This window comes from Natator depressus, chromosome 2 (assembly GCF_965152275.1).
Source record: "Natator depressus isolate rNatDep1 chromosome 2, rNatDep2.hap1, whole genome shotgun sequence".
NCBI lineage: Eukaryota > Metazoa > Chordata > Testudines > Cheloniidae > Natator > Natator depressus.
Window position 1 is genome coordinate 187,612,967 of NC_134235.1, and position 25,240 is coordinate 187,638,206.

Genomic DNA, 25,240 nt, shown 5'->3' on the forward strand with positions numbered 1-25,240 from the left:
ACTCAGCCCAAAGGTGAATTTGTATTGGCTAGGCATAGTGAGGAGCCTACAGTTAACTTGATGGCATTCCTCTGTCTGTTTGGATGAAATACAATAACTTTTGAACTGGCATCTTCTAAGAAGGCAGCTTCAACCAAGTCTGTAATTACTTCTCTCTCAGACAGAAAGAAAAAAGAACAGTGAGGGGAGAAGAGGAAGTTGGGGGACAGGGCACGGGAGGGACACAGAGCTCCTGCCATGAGGATCAGGTTGCACTGAATCCCTGAAATAGAGGGGGATGGGAGAGGGGCACACAGAGTTTGTGAGAAGGAACAGATGAATGCAAGGAGCCCCCAGTGTGTGCAATGAGCTTGACCTACAGAAGCAACAAAGTGTGCAACCCCCTAGTTTATTTTGCAAGTAGGCGCAAAACAGGTGCAGCCATGTGTGTGTTACAGGAGTATGTAAACAAAGCATTTTCCCTGCATGTTCCGATCAGTAATTTTGAGCCAGAGTAATTTATAAATCCTGCATCTAGAAAATTCAAACCTGGCTTTTATTAGACCAGTGATGGTCAAAAACGATACAAGTTTGAAGAAAAAGAGCTCTAGAGGTGGGACAGAGACAAGAAGTCAGGATTGAAATCTGAATTTCCCCCTTATTCATTTATACTTGTAGGAACATCAGGTTTACATAGGTCATCAACTAGTCTTTTTTTAATAATCTTCAGCTCATTGAAATCGTGAACAGTGTACTTCCTTTCTGAGACACCAGCTATTTGCATGAGCTGCGAGTGATCAATATACCCAACTCCTATAGCATATATATGAACACCTTCCCTTCTCAGATCTTCTGCTGGTTCAGCAACATCATCAAACGACTTCCCGTCAGTGACTACCAGCAAAACTGGTCGGACATTTCTTGTTACTCTTCTGCTGCCGCCTGGTGTAAAGAATTCCTTCACCTTCCTAAGTGCAGCTCCAATTAAAGTGTGAGTTCCTGTCATCTGTTTAATGTTCTGAATTTGAATGTTCAGTTCTGATTTGCTCTGAAAAGCACCCAGGCCAAATTCTTTTTTATACCTGTCACTGTACTGGGCAATGCCAATTTGAACATTGTGATCATAATCAATCTGATCTATTATATCTTTCAAGAAATTCTTCATCCTGGTGAAGTCATCTGGGCGTATAGAATTGGAACCATCAATCAAGAAAACAAGGTCTGCTTGAATTTCACACTCTGAAATGGAAAAAAGGAAAATTAGCTTATTATTTATATAGTGCTCCTAATGCGCTGGGCTCTTCGCAGACAAATAGCCAGGCTCCCTGGCCTCAAAGAGTTTCAGTCTAAACAGAGACAAGACAAAACAAGTGCAGACAAACACAAAGGAAGTGGGGAAGGTGAGAGCAGGACAAGGCTTACAAATACAAGACTGTGTGATTGCTTTGGGGGCTCTGCACACATCTTGTTGATTCACTTTATGTATATTTTTATTACTTGGAAATAATCATAATCCTATTTGGGTTTTTTTTAAGCTCACTTTGGGGAGAGAATGAGCATGAGGGAGTGTGGAGAGGGAAAGATAGTGGGGAGGGGAAGAGGAGGAAAGTTCCAAAGGAAAAAGAGAAGAGGGATGGAGGCTGGCTGACATCCCACAGCCGGAGGAGTGTGGTAGTTGAAGAGAGATGGAAGGAGATTAGGACAAACAGCAAATCAGTTGTAAAGGCAGATCAGAGTTTGTATTTTAGAGGACAAAAATTCTGATAACATGATTGGGGGTGAGTGAAGGCACTCCCCAACACCCCTCCCCACCCCCCGTTCCCTGCTCTGCTGCTGGAGGAACAAGAAAAGTTTCTGGAGCTGGGGCTTTAAGAACACTCCAAAGCTCCTCCTGCTGTTTTTCTAAGTGGTCAGAGAGATGTGGCTGTGAGCCCATATTCCCAGGCATCTCCTGCTTGGATCCGGCATGGGATGGGGATTTCTGTTCCTCACTGGTGGGAGCAGAGCTCCATGGGGTGAGGTTTTTGAGACTGGAGCAACAATGGGCTGTTACAGGCTCACACAGAACCTGTCGGGAGGAGCAGAGATTCAGGCAAAGGACATTGCTGAATACAGGGGAGCTTGGAGGAGTTTCCAGAAGCAGAAACCGAACAAGGTATTTGTAAAGGGACAGGCATACATAAAACAGGGCATGTGGGGCAATGCAGGGGCAGCCTAATTCTCACAACAGGGAAAGCAGTCTGTGCAACAACTGGATGCTAGCATGGAAGTGCTCCCGCCCTCGCCCTCACCCTCGCCCTGAATGAGCCAGTGAACTGCAGACCTTACACATTTCCAGCAGGTGTTCTGCAATTGTCCTCAAATAACAGAATGCACTAGAAGAACCTCAACTACTAGGCTTCAGGAGCCCTTACCCTTTACTGAACTTTCCCCTTATGGCCAAGTTAACAATTGTCATTGTTGTAACTGACAAAAGCCTTGTCTACACTGGTGGCGGTGTGTAGGATATGTGTAGCTACACACCACGGTGAAAAGCAGGCTGCATCAACACTGTACTGGGTAACTACACCTCAGGGAAAAGACTCGGGCAACAGGGAGCTGCCAGAGCCTTTCCTCACTGCCTGATGCTTGCTAGAGCCTTTTCTCGCAAGAGAGACACTATACTGCTAAAAATAGCATAGACAGTTGAGGCACGACTTGGGCATGTAAGAGATATAGGATACATGCCCGAAGGTTCTGGCATGTCTTTTTTTTTTACCTAAGCCGAGCCTCTCTGTCTTGTGGTCTTTATACCTGGGGTAGAGGGGCATGTAGCATATGTACTTTGCACCCCACTGTCAGTGTAGATCTAGCCTAAGGCGTTGTAATGCATGAGCTTTCCTCCCAGCCGTAGTCAACTATTCGTTCACACAGGCATGCCTCCGAGTGCTTCCTGGGAGCCCTACAGGACCTAGCCCCTATGGTGCTTGCCTCTGAGGCGCAGTAAAGCTGTCACGCTACTGACTATCTAAAGAAGTTTGGTGGACAGTAGCACTCCAGTAGCCCCAGGAGGGGAGGTTGATTACAGTCCACTCTGACCCAGGGCACTGGTCAAATAATACAAACAGCAATTTGTAAATATTCTTGTGACTAAATACATTCACACTGATAGTATCCATGGAATCATGTTATTCATCACTTGCAAATAGTCCGACAGCTGCCAGACGAGTGAGAAAACTGTGGGAGTCACAGGAGTGCTGTGAATTTAATCTGAATGCTCATCTGAAAATGTATACCAGAAATACATTGTTACTTATTGTTCTTTATTCACCTGTGGGGGAAAAAAAATTTACTCATCCAATCAGGGAGCAGAATCATCCTGTGACTTATGTTGGCTAGCTAACGGTGCAAATAATGAATAGAAAATAAGTGAACAGTTAGCAAAAAGCCCATAGGGTCACTGTAGCACAGGCCTGCTCACTGCCCCCTGGGCAACCCCTTGCAGCCAGAGATCATTCTGCAGCACCCTGACTCTGTTATCCATCTTCCATGGCCCTTTAAATCTCATAGTTCAGAAGTGGTTCCAAGAATCCCACCACAGACATCCCATTTATTGAGTCCTCTGACACATACTGGTCCTGAAGGCCCCAAGCAGTTCAAGGTCTCTCTCCAGATTAACATGCAAAACACAAATTCACACAGTCTTCATCCCAGCTGGCCTTTACAGTCTCTCTCCTGCTTATTCAGGGTCTCTCCCAGGCCTCACTGCCTAGAGACCTTCCTCCAACTTCAGCTTTTTTCCCTGTTGACTCAGGACCTTTACAGACACCTTCTTGCTTCCCTCCCTGCAATCCATAGACCTAATTGCAACCCTCTCTCCCACCCCCTGAAGCTTCCTGCTCTTTTTATCCTGCCAGCTCCTGATTCAACCCAGGTGTGGTTCATCCTGCAATCAGGGCTGGCTTAGCCCCAGGCTATCCAGTACATGGGACCAGCCACCCTGTTCCTATGACAGAGGCTATTCAGTGAACATTTAGGAGTATGTGCCAGAAATCAGGATTTATTTGCAAACAGTTTCAAACACTAAAAAGGACCAAATTTGACAATTTATTTGCAACAAATCGTTCAACTAGCTGCACAGACCAGCAACCTAGAAAGTGCACCTAAAGTACTGAGTTTTAACAAGGGACAGAGAAGGGCATTAGGAAAAGTAGAAATTGTGGGGCCTGATTCTCCACTGACTTCCACATTATACACTCCAGTACACAAGCATAAAGTGGGCATAAAACACTACTAAACTGGATTTCCTCACTAGTAGGAGTAGCATTTTACAGTCTCTTTGCAAAGATGCAAGTGACTACTTTGGGGTGCAAAGATCTCTGTGATCCCTCCTATGGCCTGTGGGAGCATGGACAGGCAAATGAACATGAATCTGACTAGTTGGTCACTTAAATGTGTGTTCTTAATACAGCGCAGGGGTTTGGAAGTGTAGCAGGGGTGGGCAACCTGCGGCCTGACAGTTTGTTTGCATTGACCATCTGCAGCTCCCAGTGACTGTGGTTCGCCGTCCCCGGCCAATGGGAGCTGCGGGAAGTCATAGGCCGCTGGGACGTGCTGGCCGCCGTTCCTGCAGCTCCCATTGGCTGGGAACGGTGAACCGCGGCCACTGCGGGCAACCATGCCTGCAGACGGTCAATGTAAACACACAGTCTTGTGGCCCGCCAGCGGATTACCCTGAGAGGCTGCAGGTTGCCCACCACTGGACTAGAAGATGCCACTGTGCAGTTTGCATGGTGTAAGTTTCCTCATAATTGCCATTGCATTTTGATTGCCACTTGCTATAGTCCCCATCTGCTTGTTCTTGCCTATTTCCTCAGCAGAGCTCATCAACCAGGCAAAATCATGTGATGCTTTTGTGATGTAGATAATTGCCTATCCCCACAACAACTAGTTTAATCAAACTGAAACCTGAACTCAGGCCTTTTAAAGTGAAAAGTTAGTACCCTAATTTTATCTTTATGAAAGTTCTGAACCTGCACAGACTAAGAATAATATCAACCATTTAAGCAATGAAAATCCTCAGTTGTAGCATCAAGTAAGGGTAAACTTTAAGAAACTTCCCTTTTTCCCTATAGGGTGGCTTTCTAAAGAGAAAAGAATACCATAAGGAAGCTAGATAAACAAATGAAGCCATACACATTGCTTTGAAATTTTAGAGATGTGTCTCCCCATCTTTGCCAATTTTTAAATAAAATGATGAGGAAAGTTTAAACTGTATAGAGTAGTAAAACAAACACTTACCTGGTTTTGAATCATCACATATTTTTTCTGATATTGCTATAGATGTGTTTTTGAGTCCTTCAAATGTATCCACATAGTAATATTTGTCTTTTGATCCAGTCATGGCCAAAAGCTCATCAAGTTTTGCTCCTTCTATCCCAACAGCATAGATAATAATTCCATTGTCTCTTAATCTCTTGGCTGTGTCACCGAGCTGTGCTTTATCATGGGACTCACCGTCTGTTATCACTATAAGAATCTGTGGAACTCCCTTGCTTTTGCGGCTGCCATGCTCCTGAGCAAACAGAGCTTCCGAATAGCCAATTGCCTTGGCTGTATACGTTGAACCTCCTTTAGTTACGTCATTCTGGATAGCCTCAACAATCTCGGATTTTGCTGTGTACTTATTAAGGTAGAAAAACGTTTCCGGTTCATCAGAATATTTTACAGCTCCAAACTGAACTCTATCTGGAGCGACATCAGATTTCTTCACCAAGGCAATCATGAAGTCTTTCATGGCTTGGTATTGTAAGGGACTTATGCTCCCAGATCCATCTATCACAAACACAACATCTAATCTTTCTATCCTTTTGCATTCTGTAAAAGAACAAATGACAAAACAAAAAAACCCAAACAGATAAGTACGTACGGACTCTTACTGAATCTCTCTTACTAGTCCCTTTGTATTCAAGCAAAGCTTGTGAATTTGGATCACTTTTTGGAGGCAGTAACACAACTGAACATCCTATGTTAGGCATGTTTTGGGAAAATCCATCAGTGCACAATAGAAGAGCCTAACCACTAATCCTAAAATAACTGATAGTTTCAACTTAATCTAAAATCCAGAGGGACGGGGGAAAGAAATGAATAGTAACACAACCGAATAGGATCAGGCTAGATGATCGTAATGATCGTAATGGCCTTCCGGCCTTAAAAATCTATGAATCTGTATTCTAATAGAATACAAGCACCAATTAAAAGCTTTTGTTTTCCCCAAAAACATATTTTAAGTTTTTCATTGTTGAAGTTAAGTCAAATTTCTGTGACCCTTGTTCTACAGAGTCATCACACACACAGTTTTATGTACTGTTTACTAATGGAAATGAGCCAAATTCTGCTGCCATTTGCATCTATGCAACCACACTGAAATGCATGGAGACCCACCAGGCATCAATGATAGCAGAATTTATTTTGTGCTTTGGATCTATTGCAATTTTTTTTCTGTGTGTAAGAAAGATGTTCAATTTGGAGACTGAAGCCCTGCCACCCCTGCACAGCCCCCAAGGCCCTGTGTTGCAGTGACCAAAAAGGGCTGAACGGGACTCTTGTGAAACCCATTAAAACTACTCCTAAACTAAAGATCAGCATTTATGACAAGGAGATGGGAAGTCAATACCTGATTAACAGTTTCGTAAGGAGGACATTGTAGCTCATAAACATGGAACAAAATATACACCTTTCAAGGCATAACACAGTGGCAGGTTTGGATCTGTTCTCACTTTACAACAGCAAAAATGTGTTTTGTGCAATTGGATAAGTGAGTGCAAAAAAGACCCAGATCTCAGTCCTGTAAGCCCCTGAAATGGAACATGCAATGTGCAAAGAGGAGGGAGACTCCTTGTGCTCTCCCCAGCCCTGTTGCACAACCATGTATGGGGCCAGGCATAACCTGGCCCTGGGCTATTCCATTTTTCAGGTTCTTATGCACCAGCAAGCTGTGCAGTGTTTGGATAGCAGCCTCTGCAGGGAAGTGTTTGCACAGATGGTTATCATTCTATTTTAGTCTATATAGGTTCTTATACTGCAATCATCACCTTAATATGCCTGTGTGCCTTCCAGCCATGTATTAAGCAGTGTGTGTTTTTTCCTCTCATCTTCTCCCCAGGAGCAAAAGTGTGTTTAGTGAGTTGTTTTGAATGTCACCCCCACTCCCCATATATTTATGTTAGAGAAGGCCAGGTCAAAGGAAAACACCTTGCACTTGGAGTGGAAGGTGGAGAGGTTTGTGACGGTCCTTAGTTTCTGTGAGAGTTCATTTCACACAGTCCTGGACTGGGCCCCCCAAAAATTAGTAGCATGTGGTACTCACTACCATTTTCATCTATCTTTACACTGTTTTATGCCTCTTTTGAACATATTTAAATGCTTCTGTCAACACATTTTCTTAAAAGCCTTGGCTACATTGGGTTTGAACCGCATCTGGAACCCACACTGAAACTTGTAAATACGGTTCCAACAAAAGTAGTTTCCGGTGCTGTATTGCTGGCAACATGGAAAGGGGCCAGACTGTGTGTGTGTGTGTGTACCTATCTTCTAGGCCATTCATGGTTCCTGTGTAAATGAGTACAACTAAAGTCTATCGGGGAAATACAACCTATAGGGCCCATTTCTGCCCTCATTTACGTGTGTACAATTTCTGTGACTTCAATAGAAGTTGCTCCTTTGTAAATGAGGGCAGAACTAGGCCATTAGTGTAAACAAGAATCAGTCCCGAAGGATGTTTTACACTGCGAGAACACCACAAAGGAGCCTTAATATAAGGGAGAATCAGATTCTTAGTCTTTTCTTACACACATTAGCATACATGTACTTTTAAAATATTATGAAATTTATATTATTTGTTTGAGAGAATATAGCATCTTTGAAAGCTAGTAGGACAGACCTCCTGGTACTGTGATCCAAATTCTACCTTCATTTTCTCGCATGCTTCTCATCCCTGTAGGCATCTGCAAGAGAAGATGGCATTGCAAGGAGAAAGCATGCCTGTTTATTTACTTTATTACAATACTCAACTATTTGGACAGAGCAAAATTCCTACACAGAATAGATATGAGTTATTGAAAACTGCAGTACTTATTTACCCTCATGAGGCCTGCATATTCCAAAGATGATCTCATCTTCTATGTGCTTCAGAATATCAAACTTCTCGACGTAAAAAACCAGCTCACGCTTCCCACTAATCTCTTCCAGCTGATTTTTATTTGCATTAAACACCCCAATAGAGTAGATAACAACACCTTGATCACGTAGGTCTCTTGCTGGACTTTTTACTTCATCCTGCGCTTCCCCATCTGTTATCAGGATAAGAATCTTTTTGACAGCTGGACGCGCACCTTTGGGAGGCTTGAAATAATCAGCCACAAATGTCAATGCGCTTCCTGTTAGTGTATTTTCCCCTATAAGAGACATTCTATCAATAGCACTGAAAATGTCACTTTTTGAAGAGTATCGGTCAAGCTGGAACTCTTCCTTGTTTGTGCCACTGAACTGGACGACCCCAACCTGCACTCGGTCTGCGCTGATGTCAGATTTGTTCACCAGTTCTCTCATAAAGTTTTTCATTTTCAAAAAGTTCTCTGGTCCTATGCTTCCAGAACTGTCCACTAGAAACATGATGTCAGCTGTCGTTTCTTTGCAGGCTATAGAAGAAAACATTTATATTAGTATAACCCAGGCTTTACATTAAAAATAAGTAAATAGACTTAACTGGGGTAGGATGGTCTGGGATAGATGGGTGGGTGCTAAGATTTCTGGCTGTGCTGGGTAAATGGGGGAATAATGAGGTAGGTGAATGGATGGGTGGGTGCTCTCTGGAGAATAGCTGGGTCGGGGAGCCTGGGGCCCTCTCTCACATGCTGTTACTGCCCCCTCCTCCGGTTGCTGCCATGCATTAGAATCTACTAGGGAGCAGCTAGAAGTGAGGCAGAGAGGTCACCCAAGTGTCACAGTAGCTTCCAGGAGAATCAACTGCAGAGCTGTCCCTGCAACCTGACTGGGTGCATGAGGATCCGGATGGGCTGAGCACAGGTGTGACAGGGCTGCTGCTTGTGTGAGTGCCACCCGAGTTGCATGACACTGGACAGCACTGCTATAAGTTTAGTAGGGTTGCTAAGGAGAGGTTTGCTAGGTACATGCATTTACACACACAGGAGAGATATTGTTGTCTGAGCCACTTCCATTTCCAAACAGAAAAAGATTCTGTGGTTCACAAATCAATAGAGGCACAAAAGATTCAGGTGTTTACAGCTGTGTATAAGCATATGACACTAGCATTCTAATAATGTACCTGTTAATCACAAACACCAACTTGACATAGCTCACTGCTAGAGAATTTAGCTTGCATTTGTGTTCCTCTTACTCTTTGTGTGTGTGGTGGGTAGTGGTGGGGTTGAAGGCTATTGAGCATTACAGTCTTACAAAGACAATGATCTTAAATGTCATCTTGCCTGACTGCAGACTGATGGTAGGGTTAGTGCTCTGTGGGCACCTGAACAATTCATGACACAGGTATTTACACTGGGGCAATAGCAACACAACATGACAAGTTGGAAAACACATTACTTGATGTAGGACTACCCTCTTCAGTTGAAAAGCCATCTTGTTTGTTACAAAGCTGAGGGAAAAAAGGAGGAAGGAAAAGGAGTGCTTTGATGCTCTGATTGAAACCAAATAAAAATACCCTTGCTTTTTTAAAGCATATGATGAACATACACATAATAGATTTAAGAAAGAAAGAAAACTGCATTATTTATAATTGGCTTGCGGACAGCCATCTCAGTTCAAAGTATATTTATACATTTCAGTTATTCAGGCTGGAGTTATATGCTTATCATGTTTTGAATTTGAAATTGTTTGTTATATAAGAGGAGGCTCCATGTTCATTTAGCACTATGAGTTCAAAGGGCAAAATCAAAATTTTCCTTACCTTCTTCAGAACGGATCACTTGAACAATTTCATTTTTTATGTTTTTCAAAGAGTCAAACTCTTGCACAAAGAAAGTCCTGCTCTCTGACCCTGCAATCTCATGTAGCTGTGCTTCATTTGCATCTTTTACACCAATGGCATAAATATTAACCTTCTCATTCCTCAGGCTCTCAGCAGGCTCCTTCACACTGTCATGTGACTCCCCATCTGTTAGGACGATGAGGTGACAAGGCACCCTGCCGGCTCTCTGCTCCCTTGCCTTTTTGAACAGTGGCTGCATGAAAGTCAAAGCTTCTCCAATATAGGTATTCCCGTCAATTTGCCTAATGTTGTCAATGGCCGTCTCTAAATCGTTTGTTTTGTTGTATTCATCAAGTTCAAACTCCAGTCTTTTGACATGTGAGTACTGCACGGCTCCAAAGCGAACTTTATTCGGCCCTATGTTAAACATCTTAACCACTTCCTTCAAAAAATTTTTGATGTCTCCAAAGTCATTAGGAAGAATGCTTGTTGAGCCATCAATGAGCACATAAATATCAGCTTCCTCTGTGACCACAGATCCTACACGGAAAAAGAAATTGTATACAGCATTAGTGCGAGAACAAAATGTAAAGAGAAACACTGAGAGAAGCACCAAAGCAGATAGACATGTAATTAGGGCCCAGAGTCAACCAGTATTTATACAATGACACAAACCCAGGTGGAGTTCCACAGCGGCAGAAAATCTGCCAGAGAGTGAGGTGATCATGGTGCAAAGTGGCTGTAACCTCAATGTAAAGTAACAATGTCTGAGAAATGCTGATTACTTACCTTATGATAACTGGAGTTCTTCAAGTTATGTGATCCCTATCTGTACGCCACTCGAGGTGCGCATGCACTCCACGTGCCTAAGACCAGAAGATTTTTCAACAGCAGTGTCTCTTGGGCTGCATCAGTGCCCATCTCCTCCTTGTGCTCCAAGTCGAGGGCATAAGGGACCACATGGACTGACCACCTCCTCCAGTTCCATGAATAACCCAAGGAAGGGATCAGAAGCAGAGTGGAAGGAGGGTGGGTAGTGGAATACAGATCAGGACCACACATCGTGAAGAACACCAGTTACTGTAAGGTAAGTAACCAGAATTTCTTCTTCAAATGACGGTCCCTATGTGTATTCAATTCAAGGTGACTCACAAGCAGTACTCAATGAGGAAGGTGCAGGGAACCCTGATGTGTTTGGCAGCGTGATCCTGCAATCTGAAAGGATACATATGCTGACTAGACTGATTCAAGGGCATAACGCCTAGTAAAAGTGTGCATAGAGCTCCATGTTGCCACTCTACAGATCTCCAGAAGGGGAACTCCATGAAGCAAAGCCACTGATGTAACCTGTATGCCTTGTTTGGGAGGGGTCACCATCAACTCACAGCTTACAACACATGCAATGCCACAATTTAGCTCTCACTGTGCCTGGGATTTATACCAAAGACCCAGTTCTGCAGAACGTTACATGTAGAATCCCAGTGACCCCAACAGAACTCATGTGAGTAGGGTGCAGGAATGGATCCTCCTTTTGCACATGCTGAGTTATTAAATCTCAGGTACCCACTTGAAAATAATTAAATTACAAGTGTGGGCTTCATTTATACACTATCTGCATTTTCACCTCTGAATTTGGCCTTAATCTATGTAAGTCTGTCAAGGTTTACAAGAGCACTGATCAACCTAATATGTAAATCTAATGTCCATCTCCATTATCCAAACACAGTTTCAGTCTATTATACAAAGTCTCATAAGGTATAGAGATCCTGACTCAAGAGTCTCAGGCTTCACAATTGGGAAAATTGGGGACTAAATATTGGTGGGTTTTTTTTAAAAAAAATCACATAATACAACAGAATACAAAGGATACTGACATACCAGGTGTCTGAGTTACTGAAGTTTGACTCCCAATAAGGAAGAGAAACAAAGTCAGCAGCATCTTCATATTATGAATGAATGTTCCAAGCTTTCATGCTGGAAGAATAAAATAAAAATCCCATATATCAAATATCAAAAGGACCTTGGAACATGACTGCATAATACACTAGTATAAGGAAACTTATAGGGTTGGGAAAGATGTAGTCCAATCCCAATATACTGTTATAAGAATCTAAAGCACTCCAGATAAAGAAACAGGAAAATGGTAGAGGGTTCATTGTCTTCTTCTTTATCCATGAAATCAGACATTAATTATTGTAATCTCACCTGTGTGGCACTGATGCCTCCAACCTTCCCACTTCATAGCTATTTAAAATGTTTCCAAGGTGATTTTGATGACATCATTTCCCCTTTGTACCCCTCCACTGGCTTCCCCTTAAACACCCTTGGGGCTGCCATCTGATGTGCCAAAACTACTTCTGCCCCTGCTTTCCCTGCCAGTTTGGGACTCCAGCACCCTGCCTTGCTGAGCCAGCCATGCCAGTCTACTCCAACACAGACCCAGGGTCTGAACCATGTGCCCCAAAGCTGCAGACTTAACAGAAAGCAACTTAAAAAGAGTTCCTGTCTTTAACACTCAGATGCCCAACTCCCAGTGGGATCCAAACCCCAAATAAATCTGTTTTACCCTGTTTTAAGCTTATACAGGGTAAACTCATAAATTGTTGGCCCTCTATAACACTGATAGAGAGATATGCACAGCTGTTCCCCCCCCCCCCGCCCCAGGTATTAATACATATTCTAGGTTAATTAATAAGTAAAAAGTGATTTTATTAAATACAGAAAGTGGGATTTAAGTGGTTCGAAGTAGTAACAAGCAGAACAAAGTGAATTACCAAACAAAATAAAATAGAACACTCAAGTCTATGTCTAAGAAAACTGAATATAGACAAAAACCTCACCCAGTAAGCTTCCCTTTACAGACTAGTCTCCTTCTAGTCTGGGTCAGCAATCACTCACACCCCCTGTAGTTGCTGTCCTTTGTTCCAGTTTCTTTCAAGTATCCTTGGGGGTGGAGAGGCTCTCTTTTTAGCCAGCTGAAGACAAAATGGAGGAGGTCTCCCACGGGCTTAAATAGACTTTCTCTTGTGGGTGGAGACCCCCTCCTCTCTCCTATGCAAAGTTCAGCTCCAAGATGGAGTTTTGGAGTCCCATGGGCAAGTCACATGTCCATGCAGGACTCAGTTTCTTACCAGCCAAGCCACATTCCTGGGAAAGCTCAGATGTGGATTGGCGTCTTCAAGTTCATTGTTGGCTTAAGTGGTTCTTGATTGGGCACTTAATTCAGACATTCTTTTCTCAAGAAGCTGACCAAATGCTTTACAAAGGCTACAAATCAAGCCAGTATACAGCCAATATTCATAACTTCGAATACAAAAATGATACATGCATACAAATAGGATTAATAGATTCAGTAGATCATAACCTTTACAGATATATGTTACCTGTCATAGGTAGCATAAAACATATTCCAGTTATGTCATATATATATTCATAAGCATATTTCCATAAAGCCTTATGGGGGGCACAGTCACACCCTTCTCCACTGAATCAGCAGCCCCTTACCTTTCAAATCTAGTTTCTTATTATGGGCCTGACCCTCACCTTCGCTCTGCCAGTTACAACCTTGAGCATCCATTTATCTGCTTGTCTCAGAAGCACCTTCCTGCTTTTTCCCATGCCACCCCACATGCTGCAGAAGAACCTTCTGACAACATTCACAAGCCATCACCTTATTCTCACTGAGATTCTTCCTTGAAACCTACTTTTAAAAGATACAAGCCTACAAACCATTGCCACCTGGGACTGATTAGGCTGGCAGCCAGCTGTTACTGAGACCACACTGAGTTATGCAAATGTGCCTGGCTTAGGGGTGCCAGGCAGCTGGTTTTCGACTGGAACACCCAGTCAAAAGGGGACCCTGGCGGCTCTGGTCAGCGTAATAGTCCAGTCAGTGGTGCAGCAGGGCTAAGGCAGGCTCCCTGCCTGCCATGGCTCCCTGCAGTTCCTGGAAGTGGCCAGCATGCCCCCACGGTCGCTCGGCTCGGGGTGATCAGGGAAGCTCCTTGTGCTGCCCCCGCCTCGAGCGCCGACTCCGCAGCTCCCATTGGCCCTGGTTCTACTGTTAGTTTTTCCTTCTCTCACTGCCCTCCCATTTGTTAGTTTATTCTCCTGCCCCGTACTTTCTAACTGCTAGATTGCAACCTCTCTGGGGGAGGGACAGTGCCTAGTACAATGGGGCCCTAACCCTTGATGAGGGTCATTAGGAAATACTGCAGTGTTCTTCAATCAGTGGCCTGCCTGGGGCCCAGGTCTGGCCCCTGAGGGCCTTCCGTCTGGCCCACTGGGCATCAGCTGTTCCAGCCCGCTCCCTGCTGTGAGCTCTACTGTAAGGACTTCCCCAATACCTGGCTCCAGCTCTGCCCTGGACAGCGGGCTCCCAGCAGCTCCAGCCGCTGCTCAGTCCCAGCTGCAGTTTCCCCATGCTGACCTGCCTCCAAGTGCCCTGCCCGGGCCCAGCACCTGCTGGTTTGGAGGACACTGCAGCCTGGGAGGGAAAGGGGCCGCCTAGCAGGGAAATGCAAGGACACTGCTGCTGGAAGCCCGGGGCGCGCTTGAGCCGGGTCATGGAGCTGCCCTTAGAGCAGAGCCACCAGTGAGGAGCAGGAAGGAACAGCTGGTGTCCGGTGGGCCAAACAAAAAACCTTCATTTATGGCTCTGGCCCCTTTCCCTCCCCAGCTCCAGAGCATCCTCTGAGCCGGCAAGTGCCAAGCCCTAGCATGGCAGACTGGGGGTGCTAAGAGATGGCTCAGCAAGGCACACTGCAGCCAGGGCTGAGCAGGGAAGCACGGGGGTCGAAGAGCCCAGGAGCACAGGGTAGACCCAGAGTCAGCGATGAGTCATGGGGCCAACCTTACAGCAGAGCCCCCAGCTGGGAGCAGAAGCTGAGCACAGGCAGGAGGAGGCAGGGACAAGACAGGCTCTGGGGCGGGGGGGTTCATATCCTACTTCCCTGGGCCTCTACTGCTCCCATTTTCCTCCCAGCTCCCCTCAATCAAGGAGTACTAAGTAGGCTCCTGTCTCCTGCAACTACTCCCTGTCTCTCTCCCCCATCATAAAGAAATCAGTAATTGCTGTATTTTTACTAGAAAGCAAACCCTGAAGAGCCTTTTGGCTCTAGAGAGAACCTGCTGGCCTGCCAAGATTTGGACATTGCCTTATAATGTAATTGAATACCACTGCAACACTAAAGATCACTACAGATTATGACTATTATTGCACATGAGGCTCTCTGCAATGATGAAAGGCAGTTTAAAATGCTACCACTGTTCCTTCCAACTACATGTTTCTCTGCATTTCAGGTTTAATATAAAGAAACTCCTAAGAGTTCATGTTTTACGGCTGTTTTTATGTGCCCCTTGAGTATAGCTATTAAAACATAATATTTAAATAAATAAAATACAGCTTAAATGAGAATAGAGATTTATAGTGGTAGCTGTACAATGAAATGGCTCTCTGCATTCCATTGTGACACGAAACCTAGATGTACTTTGCTGAGGGATGTTAGGCCCGAGAGCCCTGAGAGCCTCTTATGCTTTTTACAGGCGCTCAATAAACCCTTCCATTTTACACTGGCTGAGTCGCTGCAGTCTAGAGATCGGGGTTGCATTATCCCCTCTGGATGTGGTGGCCCTGGGGGTCCAGGTCGAGTGGACTCCCTGAGGGGGCTCACAGCGAGAGACAGGCATGCTGAAGGCTCAGAGTGGTGCGGTCCCAGGAGGCAGTGGAGCCTACAGCTTAACCCCCGAGAGAGAGTGGGCTCCTGAGAAGGACTCTCGCACTGAAGGGGGTTCCTCCCAGGGAGCCGAGAGAGAGCATGAGTCCTGTGAGTCCGTAACAACTTGTTGCTGAGTTACTTGTCTATGGAAGTACTAACTGTGTCAAGATAGGTTTCAGAGTAGCAGCCGTGTTAGTCCGTATTCGCAAAAGAAAAGGAAGACTTGTGGCACCTTAGAGACTAAACAATTTATTTGAGCATAAGCTTTCGTGAGCTACAGCTCACTTCATCGGATGCATGCAGTGGAAAATACAGTGGGGAGATTTATATACATAGAGAACATGAAACAATGGGTGTTACCATACACACTGTAACGAGAGTGATCGCTTAAGGTGAGCTATTACCAGCAGGAGAGCGGGGGGACGGGGGGGGAGAACCTTTTGTAGTGATAATCAAGGTGGGCCATTTCCAGCAGTTGACAAGAACGTCTGAGGAACAGTCGGGGGTGGGGGGGGAATAGTTTTACTTTGTGTAATGACCCATCCACTCCCAGTCTCTATTCAAGCCTAAATTAAAGATATTTACTTGTAAGTATGTCATTTGGCCACTAGATGTCTCTGTGCTATACTGAAAGTCCCAGCAAAGGTGCAGTCTCTGGTCCCACAACAGATGGAAGCCAGCTTGTTTCGTTTATAGTTTATTCCTTTATTAACCAATGTCTGCTTTGTAAGGGCTGTGGCTACACTTACTATGACAATCTGCACAGAACTCCAAATCCTGGACCCACTGCACAGTTAGGAGTAAATGGACTACCCTCTAGAGGAAGCATATGGGAGATGGAATCCTCTGCCCAGATCATAGATTGGTTATTAACCACTTTGCAGCAACTACTGCTGACTAAAAGCTACATCACCTGTACACCAGTTGCAGCCACTCTCACAGGCAATATTACTCAGTGAATCTGCTTTATTTTGGAACCACCATCCCTAGCAAAGACGCTCTCTGCCTTGTGATGCAGGGAGCTCCTGGGGTGCTGGGGCATGCAGTTGGTGCAGATTCCTTGCATGGACGATCTGCAGCCCCCACCTCCTTTCCACAAGCACTGGAATCGAACATCAGTCTGCACCCTTCAAGGTCCTCCACTCCGGTGGAGGATAGTGGAGGGAGCGGAACAAGCCACATAAGGTTGGCCCTTCGGTCAGTGATGTGTGACCTTGCATCTTTAAAATCAGAACTGAGTCCATAAAATAAACTGATCTGTAAAGGAAAATTGCCTTATGGGTGTATGCACACTCAAAAAACTCCACTCTGATCTATACCTGCAACTGCCATACACTTAACAGCCTTAACACAAATCCTCGTCCTTCCGGCCCAGTGGAGAATGGGACCCAGCAGGCAGCCTCAAGATGAGGAGCAGGGCAGTACAAGCAGAAGGAGCCCTGCCAAATGGCCAACAGGCTGAGGCAATGACAGAATGAACAGTTGCTCCTGTGGCCACACCTCTAAGCAAAACATCTGTAACGTCCCTCAAAGAATATCCTGTGTTCAAGGAGCTCTCTGACAGTCGTAGAGTTGGTTCAGCAAGCTCTGCATGCCCCCATCCCTGTTACGTAAATCCCCAGCATCGGGAGTGTACCAGGGCATTTTCAGGGGGGTTGGAGGTGTGGCAGAAGCAGTCTTATTGACAGCTGTTTCCTAGCTGCCAGAAAACTCATACGGACCATGGCCAGCTGGGTTCAAGTTAAGCCAATGTTAAGGGCTTCCCTAAATTGTATTGGGGAACTAACCAGCTCTTTGAAGCCCCAGGGAAGAGGAATCACATTGCCTCCCTTCTTAGTCCCTGATGCAGGGCTCTGCATCAGTATCGTAGAGATGAATTCATGTTTGGAATTTTTGGAATCTGTGTGACAAAGCCAATTTCTATGAAGGTCAATCAAAATTACACTATCCAGCATAGTTTAGATTCCACACTTTGTTTTCTGACTTTGTTATCTTTCTTTAAATAATCAGCACAATCGCAAGAAACAGCTGAAAAAAATGTAGTTCGATTACACACTATCAGTGGCTTGAAAACTATATTTGGCTGTAGAAAATATAGCGAATGGAATACTAATCTTTTGGAAAGCAGACAGAATCTATTGCTTGACAGACAATATAAATTTTCACGGTACATGCAAATACTGTCCAATTGCATTTATAAGAAGAAAAGGCTTTAGGATAGGAGGCAAGCTAGATATAACTTTTTTTCAATCTTGCGATTTGTGAGACATTTTACAAATTCAGGGTCGGTTTCATTGTATTACATTTAGGGCTGTCGATTAATCGCAGTTAACTCACACGATTAACTTAAAAAAAATTAATAATGATTTAAAAGATTAATCGCAGTTTTAATCGCACTGTTAAGCAATAGAATACCAATTGAAATGTGTTAAATATTTTGGATGTTTTTCTACATTTTCATATACTGTATTCTGTGTTGTAATTGAAATAAAGTGTATATTATTTTTATTATAAATATTTGCACTCTAAAAATTATAAACAAAAGAAATAGTATTTTTAATTCACCTCATATAAATACTGTAGTGCAATCTCTTTGTCATGAAAGTGCAATTTACAATTGTAGATTATTTTTGTTACATAATTGTACTGAAAAACAAAACAAAGTAAAACTTCAGAGCCTACAAGTTCACTCAGTCCTACTTCTTGTTCAGCCAATTGCTCAGACAAACAAGTTTGTTTACATTTACAGGAGATAATGCTGCCCTCTTCTTATTTACAATGTCACCAGAAAGTGAGAACGGGCATTTGCATGGCACTTTTGTAGCTGGCATTACAAGGTATTTATGTGCCAGATATGCTAAACATTCATGTGCCCCTTCATGCTTTGGCCACCATTTCAGAGGACATGTTTCCGTGCTGATGACGCTCGTTTAAAAAAAATAATGCATTAATTAAATTTGTGACTGAACTCCTTGGGGAAGAATTGTATGTCCCTTGCTCTGTTTTGCCCCTATTCTGCCATATATTTCATGTTAGGGCAGTCTCAGATGATGACCCAGCACATGTTGTTCATTTTAAGAACACTTTCGCTGCAGATTTGACAAAACGCAAAGAAGGTACCAATGTGAGATTTCTTAAGGTAGCTATAGCACTCTACCCAAGGTTTAAGAATCTGAAGTGCCTTCCAAAATCTGAGAGGGATGGGGTGTGGAGCATCCTTTCAAAAGTTTTAAAAGCAACACTCCAATGCAGAAACTACAGAACCCGAACCACCACCACCAAAAAAAAAAAAAAATCAACCTTCTGCTGGTGGCATCTGACTCAGATAATGAAAATGAACATGCATTGGCCTGCACTGCTTTGGATTGTTATCGAGCAGAACCCATCATCAGCATGGGTGCCTGTCCCCTGGAATGGTGTGAAGCATGAAGGGACATATGAATCTTTAGTAGGGTGATCAGATGTCCCAATTTTATAGGGACAGTCCCGATTTTTGGGTCTTTTTCTTATATAGGCTCCTATTCCCCCCCCCCCCGGCGTCCCGATTTTTCACATTTGCTGTCTGGTCTTCCTAATCTTTAGCCCATCTGGCACGTAAATATCTTGGTATGCCAGCTACAACAATACCATGAGAACACCTGTTCTCACTTTCAGGTGACACTGTAAACAAGAATCAGGGAAAATAGTTTAATTTAAGATCACATCAGGCAAAAGGTTTCAGAGTAGCAGCTGTGTTAGTCTATATTGGCAAAAAGAAAAGGAGTACTAGTGGCACCTTAGAGACTAACCAATTTATTTGAGCATAAGCTTTCGTGAGCTGTATTTTCCACTGAATGCATCCAATGAAGTGAGCTGTAGCTCACGAAAGCTTATGCTCAGATAAATTGGTTAGTCTCTAAGGTGCCATCAGGCAAAAGAGATATTCTACCCCATAATGGGAGTAGCCAATGTGCTGCAGCAATCTTGATTAGAGAGTGCTAAGCTCGGCTCCCCACAACATAACTCTGCTGGTTGTTGATGGTTTCCACAAGGAGAAGCAGGGGAAATTAAGTAAAATTCACAGGTAAAAGGGACAGCCAACCGATAGAATGATAATGCTGTAAGGACAAGGGCTTTACTTGTATCTTTCACATCAGAAAATCGACACTCAAAGAGCCAAAGTGTACACTCCCCAGAAATACTCATGTGACAGGAGAGAGGGGGCCAAAAAATTTCAACTTCAACTTCAGGGGATTACCTTTGAATTGTCCCCTCAGTTGGAGGGATCGGTAGAGCCACCAAGAAGGGAAGGGTGCTGCCTCTCAGCCCCAGAGAGTCTGCTGAACTACAGGGAAGAGTAAGCTTCCCATCCCACAAAGGGGTGGCTTCTTGGTGCCTCTCCTCTGACAGCCCTCTACCCCATGGCAACGTTCCTTCTGCAGGAACCAAGCTGCCATCAGCCAGGCATGCCCATCTCTACAAGAAACAAAACATAAACATGCCAACTAACCAACAAACCCTTCACCACAGGGGTTCAAGCAGGAAGTGGAAGTAAATGCTGTTTCAAGCAACTGTTACTATAATCCTAAATACCTACTGGGAAGGCAGTTGCACAGGAGGAGAGCAGAACTGTTCCTCTTAGGAATGTGCAAACAATGCAGTGTCACAGTCATAGTACACCTTGCCTGGGGCCTGCCTTCGGTGACCTAGGTTTTGGGGCAGACGTAATGGCAGGCTTTTTCAACAGGAAAACAATGGAAGGGCAGGGTTAGAAAAAGTTTCCAGGAAGGGGAGTTGGAGCAGTAAAAGCCTCTGGGTGGAGGAGGCATGGAAGGTGACGGAAGGAAATTGCCCCTCTGGGAAACACTTGCATTTTCTTTAAAAGTATTCAACGCCTCCACTAATATGGGCCCCTCCTTCTCCTAAATGGGACCTCCCTCTCCGTGAGTCCCTGCAGAGCCCATTCTTTGCAATACACCCAAGGAGGAGCTTCTGGTGGGTAGTGGGAAGGGGGGATAATGCAATGGAGGAAAGGGGGCTGATCATTAATTTCTAATACTACATTTTATACTGAATGATGATGGCAATGTAATGTTATAGCAAACATTCAATACTATTTCAAAATGCTGGAACAATATTATTGGGGATTCTGCTTTTTACTACTCAGCTACAATCACTGGTAAATTATACTCCTGGCCTAGAACACCAACATACCTGTTTTTCTTTCTGCTCTCTACAGAAAGTCTCTCACTCTGGGAGAACAAGCCAGGCACATTATCGCTTTCCCCTTCCATGCCCAGATCTAGACAGAGGCAGAAGGGAGATCGTGTTCCCCTGAGTGGTTATGCAGTCCTGGACAAAGTCTAGCTCTTTGTAAACACGGCAATTTTGGGATCACCTAGCACAGTGGTTATCAACCCCTGGGGGTACACAGAGGTCTTCCAGGAGGTACATCAACCCATGTAGATATTTGCCTAGTTTTACAACAGGCTACATAAACACTAGCAAAGTCAGTACAAACTAAAATTTCAATAATAGTGTGCTGAGGCACCTTTGTATTTTTATGTCTGATTTGTAAGCAAGTAGTTTTAAAGTGAGGTGAAACGTGGAGTATGCAAAACAAATCAGACTCCTGAAAGGGGTACGGTAGTCTGGAAAGGTTGAGAACCACTGACCTAGCAAGACCTGAAAAGTGAAACACACTTGTCACTTTTTAGTAGTAAGTCTTCTTGCAGTTTTGAGGAACCTAGTAATTCCTGCCTTTAAAGTCATCAGGCTAAAATATCCATTTACTAGATGAGGTTAAAAAAAACCTTCCTTTAGATGCATATATTTCTAGTGCAGTGGTGGGCAACCTGTGGCCCACACATGGCCCATCAGGGTAATCCGCTGACGGGATGTGAGACAGTTTGTTTACATCGACCGTCTGCAGGCATGGCTGCCTGCAGTTCCCATTGGCCGGGAATGGTGAACTGCGGCCACTGGGAGCTGCGGGCAGCCGTGCCTGCGGACAGTCGATGTACACAAATTGTCTCATGGCCCACCAGCGGATTACCCTGATGGGCCGCATGCGGCCTGCAGGCCGCAGGTTGTCCACCACTGTTCTAGTGGAATAATTTATCAAATATAAATTACTACCATGCCTCAATATCTTCAAATGAGAGCATAAATGGAAAAAAATATGTGATTATAAATAAGACAAACCTAGGGAATTCTTCATAATCTATATGTTAAGTTGATTTGTAAAAGTAAAATACTAAAAAATAAGAAATGCTGGAGTTTTGTGAAATATCCAGATCAGAATAAGAATGAAATTATCTTGGGGATATTAGATTTTCAAAGAATGTAACACCTTCATTTGCAAACCAGCATCTTTTAATATACAAAAAGTACAGTGTGTATATGTATAGCTTTATATACAATACATTAACACAAGCAGAAACTTTCATCATAGTTAAGATGGCAGCAGGACATATCATACTCACCCAAAATTTTAAAAACATTGATATAAGATATGAAGGGAAAAGCCTCTGGCATTCATTGCCACTTTCTCATACCCTCCAACATTATCAATAACTCTTTCACTTCCATCTCTAGCAGATACTGAAAAGCCATATGTACCCCAATTTTAGCAAACCTGTGCTCTTAGTTTCAAAAATCTTAGTTTCGACCTTATACACTTTTGTATCAAGAAACTGGCACATCTGACTTTCATACAGTCCATATACATGTAACATCATTCCACCTTACCATCACTGAAGTTGATTATTGTGTTAAGAGTGCGAGTATGACTAAGGGGGTACATATGGCTTATTGGTATCTGATGGAGAAAGAAATGGATGCCTTATGGAGTGTTAATAATAATGCCTAGTTCTTATATAGCACTTCTTATCTGTGAAGCTCAAAGCACATCACTGTCTTGAATGTATTTATCCCCACAACACCCCTATGAAGAAGTCTTATCATTCCAGTTTTACAGATGGGGATGTGAGCGACAGAGGGGCTAAATGACTTGCCCAAGGTCACAAAGGAGGTCCATGGCAGAGAAGCGAATAGAAGCAGGATCTCCTACATCCTAAGCTAGTGCCCTAGCCACTGGAGCATCCTTCCCCTTTACTATATTTGTGAACAAAAAAAGTAAAACATTTATCTGGCATTAGGGTTGGGCAAATGTATCAGTAATTTAAGAGTCTAAAACATTACAAGAACATCATAATTATCTTAAAAACAAGCATTGCATACTCAGGAAATTCAGAATTAAAAAGTTAAACTTAAATATGTGTACACACATTGCCTATATATAATGATATAAATAAGGGGGGGAGAGAGAAAAAGATTATACTGATAGATCTATATACAAATCAAAGTTCAAGAGATTTTAGAGAAAAATCTGTATATTACCAAAACTTCAGAGTGAAAATTTCAGACTAACAGTATATTTAAATGCAAAACTTGCCACAGAGTGAAATGTAATTTTGTAGCTTTCCTTGGTAATGCAGAACACAGCTTGTGATACTTACCACATAAAGGGAAGATGTTTATCAGCTCAAAACTTTAGACCCTCCAAAGTGGCTCAGGAAAGACTGAACCCCTTTTAAAAGCAACTCTATCAGTAGTTTGCCAAAAAAGCCCTCCCGTGATGACAATTAAAATATGTATCTTTCAAAGGCTTCCAAACCACCAGAAATAATCTCTCCCCGTCTCTCACACAGTGAAGAAGGTTGGTCTTCAGTGCTGAGTTCACTGCCAACAGCAGCTGTGAGGGTGAAGCTCAGGGCTTCGTCACTCTCCTGGGTTTCTTACTAACCTGATTTTCACTTTGAGCATCAGTCATTCCTGTAAATTCTGCAGCTGAGGGCTGGGTAGCAGCCTTGGGCAAGGTTTTTTTTTCTCAGCAGCTTTTAGAAAGGGTGCTGATGTTTTCTTAATTTATCTATATTAATCCCTTCCGATGCTTCTTTTCACAAGTTCTTTTTACTGCCAGGATAATGAGGTGACCCTCATCCCTCTTTAGGGAGTAATGCTGCAAAGATGCAGAAACACAGGCTTAATGATGTGCCAAGTGAATTTTCTGCCCCAACTGACTCACTAATTTTTTTGACTGCTCACAAAGAGATAATTAGCTGGAAAGCACTTTCCTCCTTTCTTCCAACTTTTATTTGTAAGTTATATAAACAACAATACCTCCTGCTGGACCACAGAAATTCCTCGGAAACTGACAGCCATGAACTACTGTATATTCTAGTAATAATAATTTTAAAGAGAAAGTTTCCCACATATAGAGAGTGAGGAAATGGCCATTTAAAAAGTGGGTAGATAGATAATGCAGTGTACCTTACAGTTGCATGCCATACATGGCATTTTTAAATTGAGTGCTATTGAAAGGTATGGAATTGGCAGCCCTGGGAGACTGAAGTCATTTATTCACAGAGCAAGTTCACTAAGGGAAGCAGCAGTGTAAGCTACGCTGCCCTGCTACAACATACTTCTGCTGCCCCAAACCTAAGCTGGAATTTAGGAGGAGGAGGAGGAGATCTATGATGAAGAGTATGACACACTAGTTAACAACAGTGGATAACAAAAGCCAAAACTAGACATTTATTTGAAAGTGAACGTGCCCAAGCTGATGAGTAGGCTTGGAAAGAGGAGATTTTTTAATTGGTAACTGTTGTTCAACATTGATTTTATCGCACACGCACACACACAAACCCACAAAAAATATTTCCACTGATAATAATCAAAATGCACAGATAGGCAAAGAAAGAAATGCTGCTTGAGAACTTCGCAGAGTTTGATTTAAGGTTATTTACTTTGTATATTTTGACATATGGTGTTGAAAAATTGCATTTTAACGATTATAAAGCTTTAATTTTTTCAGCATGTACTGTCATTAAATAATTGTCTGACCCCTCCCATTGTCTGACCCTCCCTCCTAATTTTCTGCAACTGTGAAAATTTAAATCAATACACATTGAAAAAAAATGCTTAAAAGCCATATACAGTAAAACCTTTGTTAACTGACACTTTATCAACCAGAAAGCTCTATTAACTGGCATTTCTGATATTCCCCTATACAAATCTTCAATCTAGTAACCAGGACTAGTATACTGCCCAGGAGGTTATGCAATTGCCCATTCTGCACTCTACTTTTTGCAAAAGAGGCAGAAGACAAGTAAGTAAGCTGATATCAGGGATTTATTCAAAAAAGCAGCTTCCAGGGTATGGCATAGGGCATTACAGATTCAATCCAATCTCATCAAAATACATGACAAATGACCAACATGTGGAACACCTGGGCTTTTTTACCCGCTGTGCCGCAAGTGATGGATTATAATGGCTTTTAGTCATAAAACCTGATTTTAGGGATCTTTTCTCATTGCTGAACTAAATTGCAAAACCGGCTTATTTGGACTCAAACAGTGAAAATACATCCCCCCCCAAAACAGGTTTTATACTTAAGAATCATTGTAATCCATCAGTTACGGCACAATTCACAAGCAAAGAGCCCCTTTGCACTACCCATGTCCTTCTCTCAAACAGTATCCTTTGCCCTCCCACCTCCTCTCCCCAGTCCTATTTT

At 43.3% G+C, this 25,240-nt stretch overlaps 1 protein-coding gene across 1 annotated transcript in view; it reads right to left on the bottom strand.

The window, feature by feature from the left end:
* Positions 1-424: 424 nt before the first annotated feature.
* The window catches only part of LOC141981908 (collagen alpha-6(VI) chain-like), a 34,448-nt gene continuing 9,632 nt past the window's right edge, over positions 425-25,240 (bottom strand). Inside the window, exons 2-5 of the mRNA XM_074943533.1 lie at positions 9,944-10,504; positions 8,100-8,657; positions 5,260-5,835; positions 425-1,218 (exon numbers count right to left, since the gene is read on the bottom strand). Coding sequence (XP_074799634.1) covers positions 638-1,218; positions 5,260-5,835; positions 8,100-8,657; positions 9,944-10,504 — 2,276 coding nt within the window. The 3' untranslated portion in view covers positions 425-637. The remainder of the gene's footprint in view (positions 1,219-5,259; positions 5,836-8,099; positions 8,658-9,943; positions 10,505-25,240) is intronic.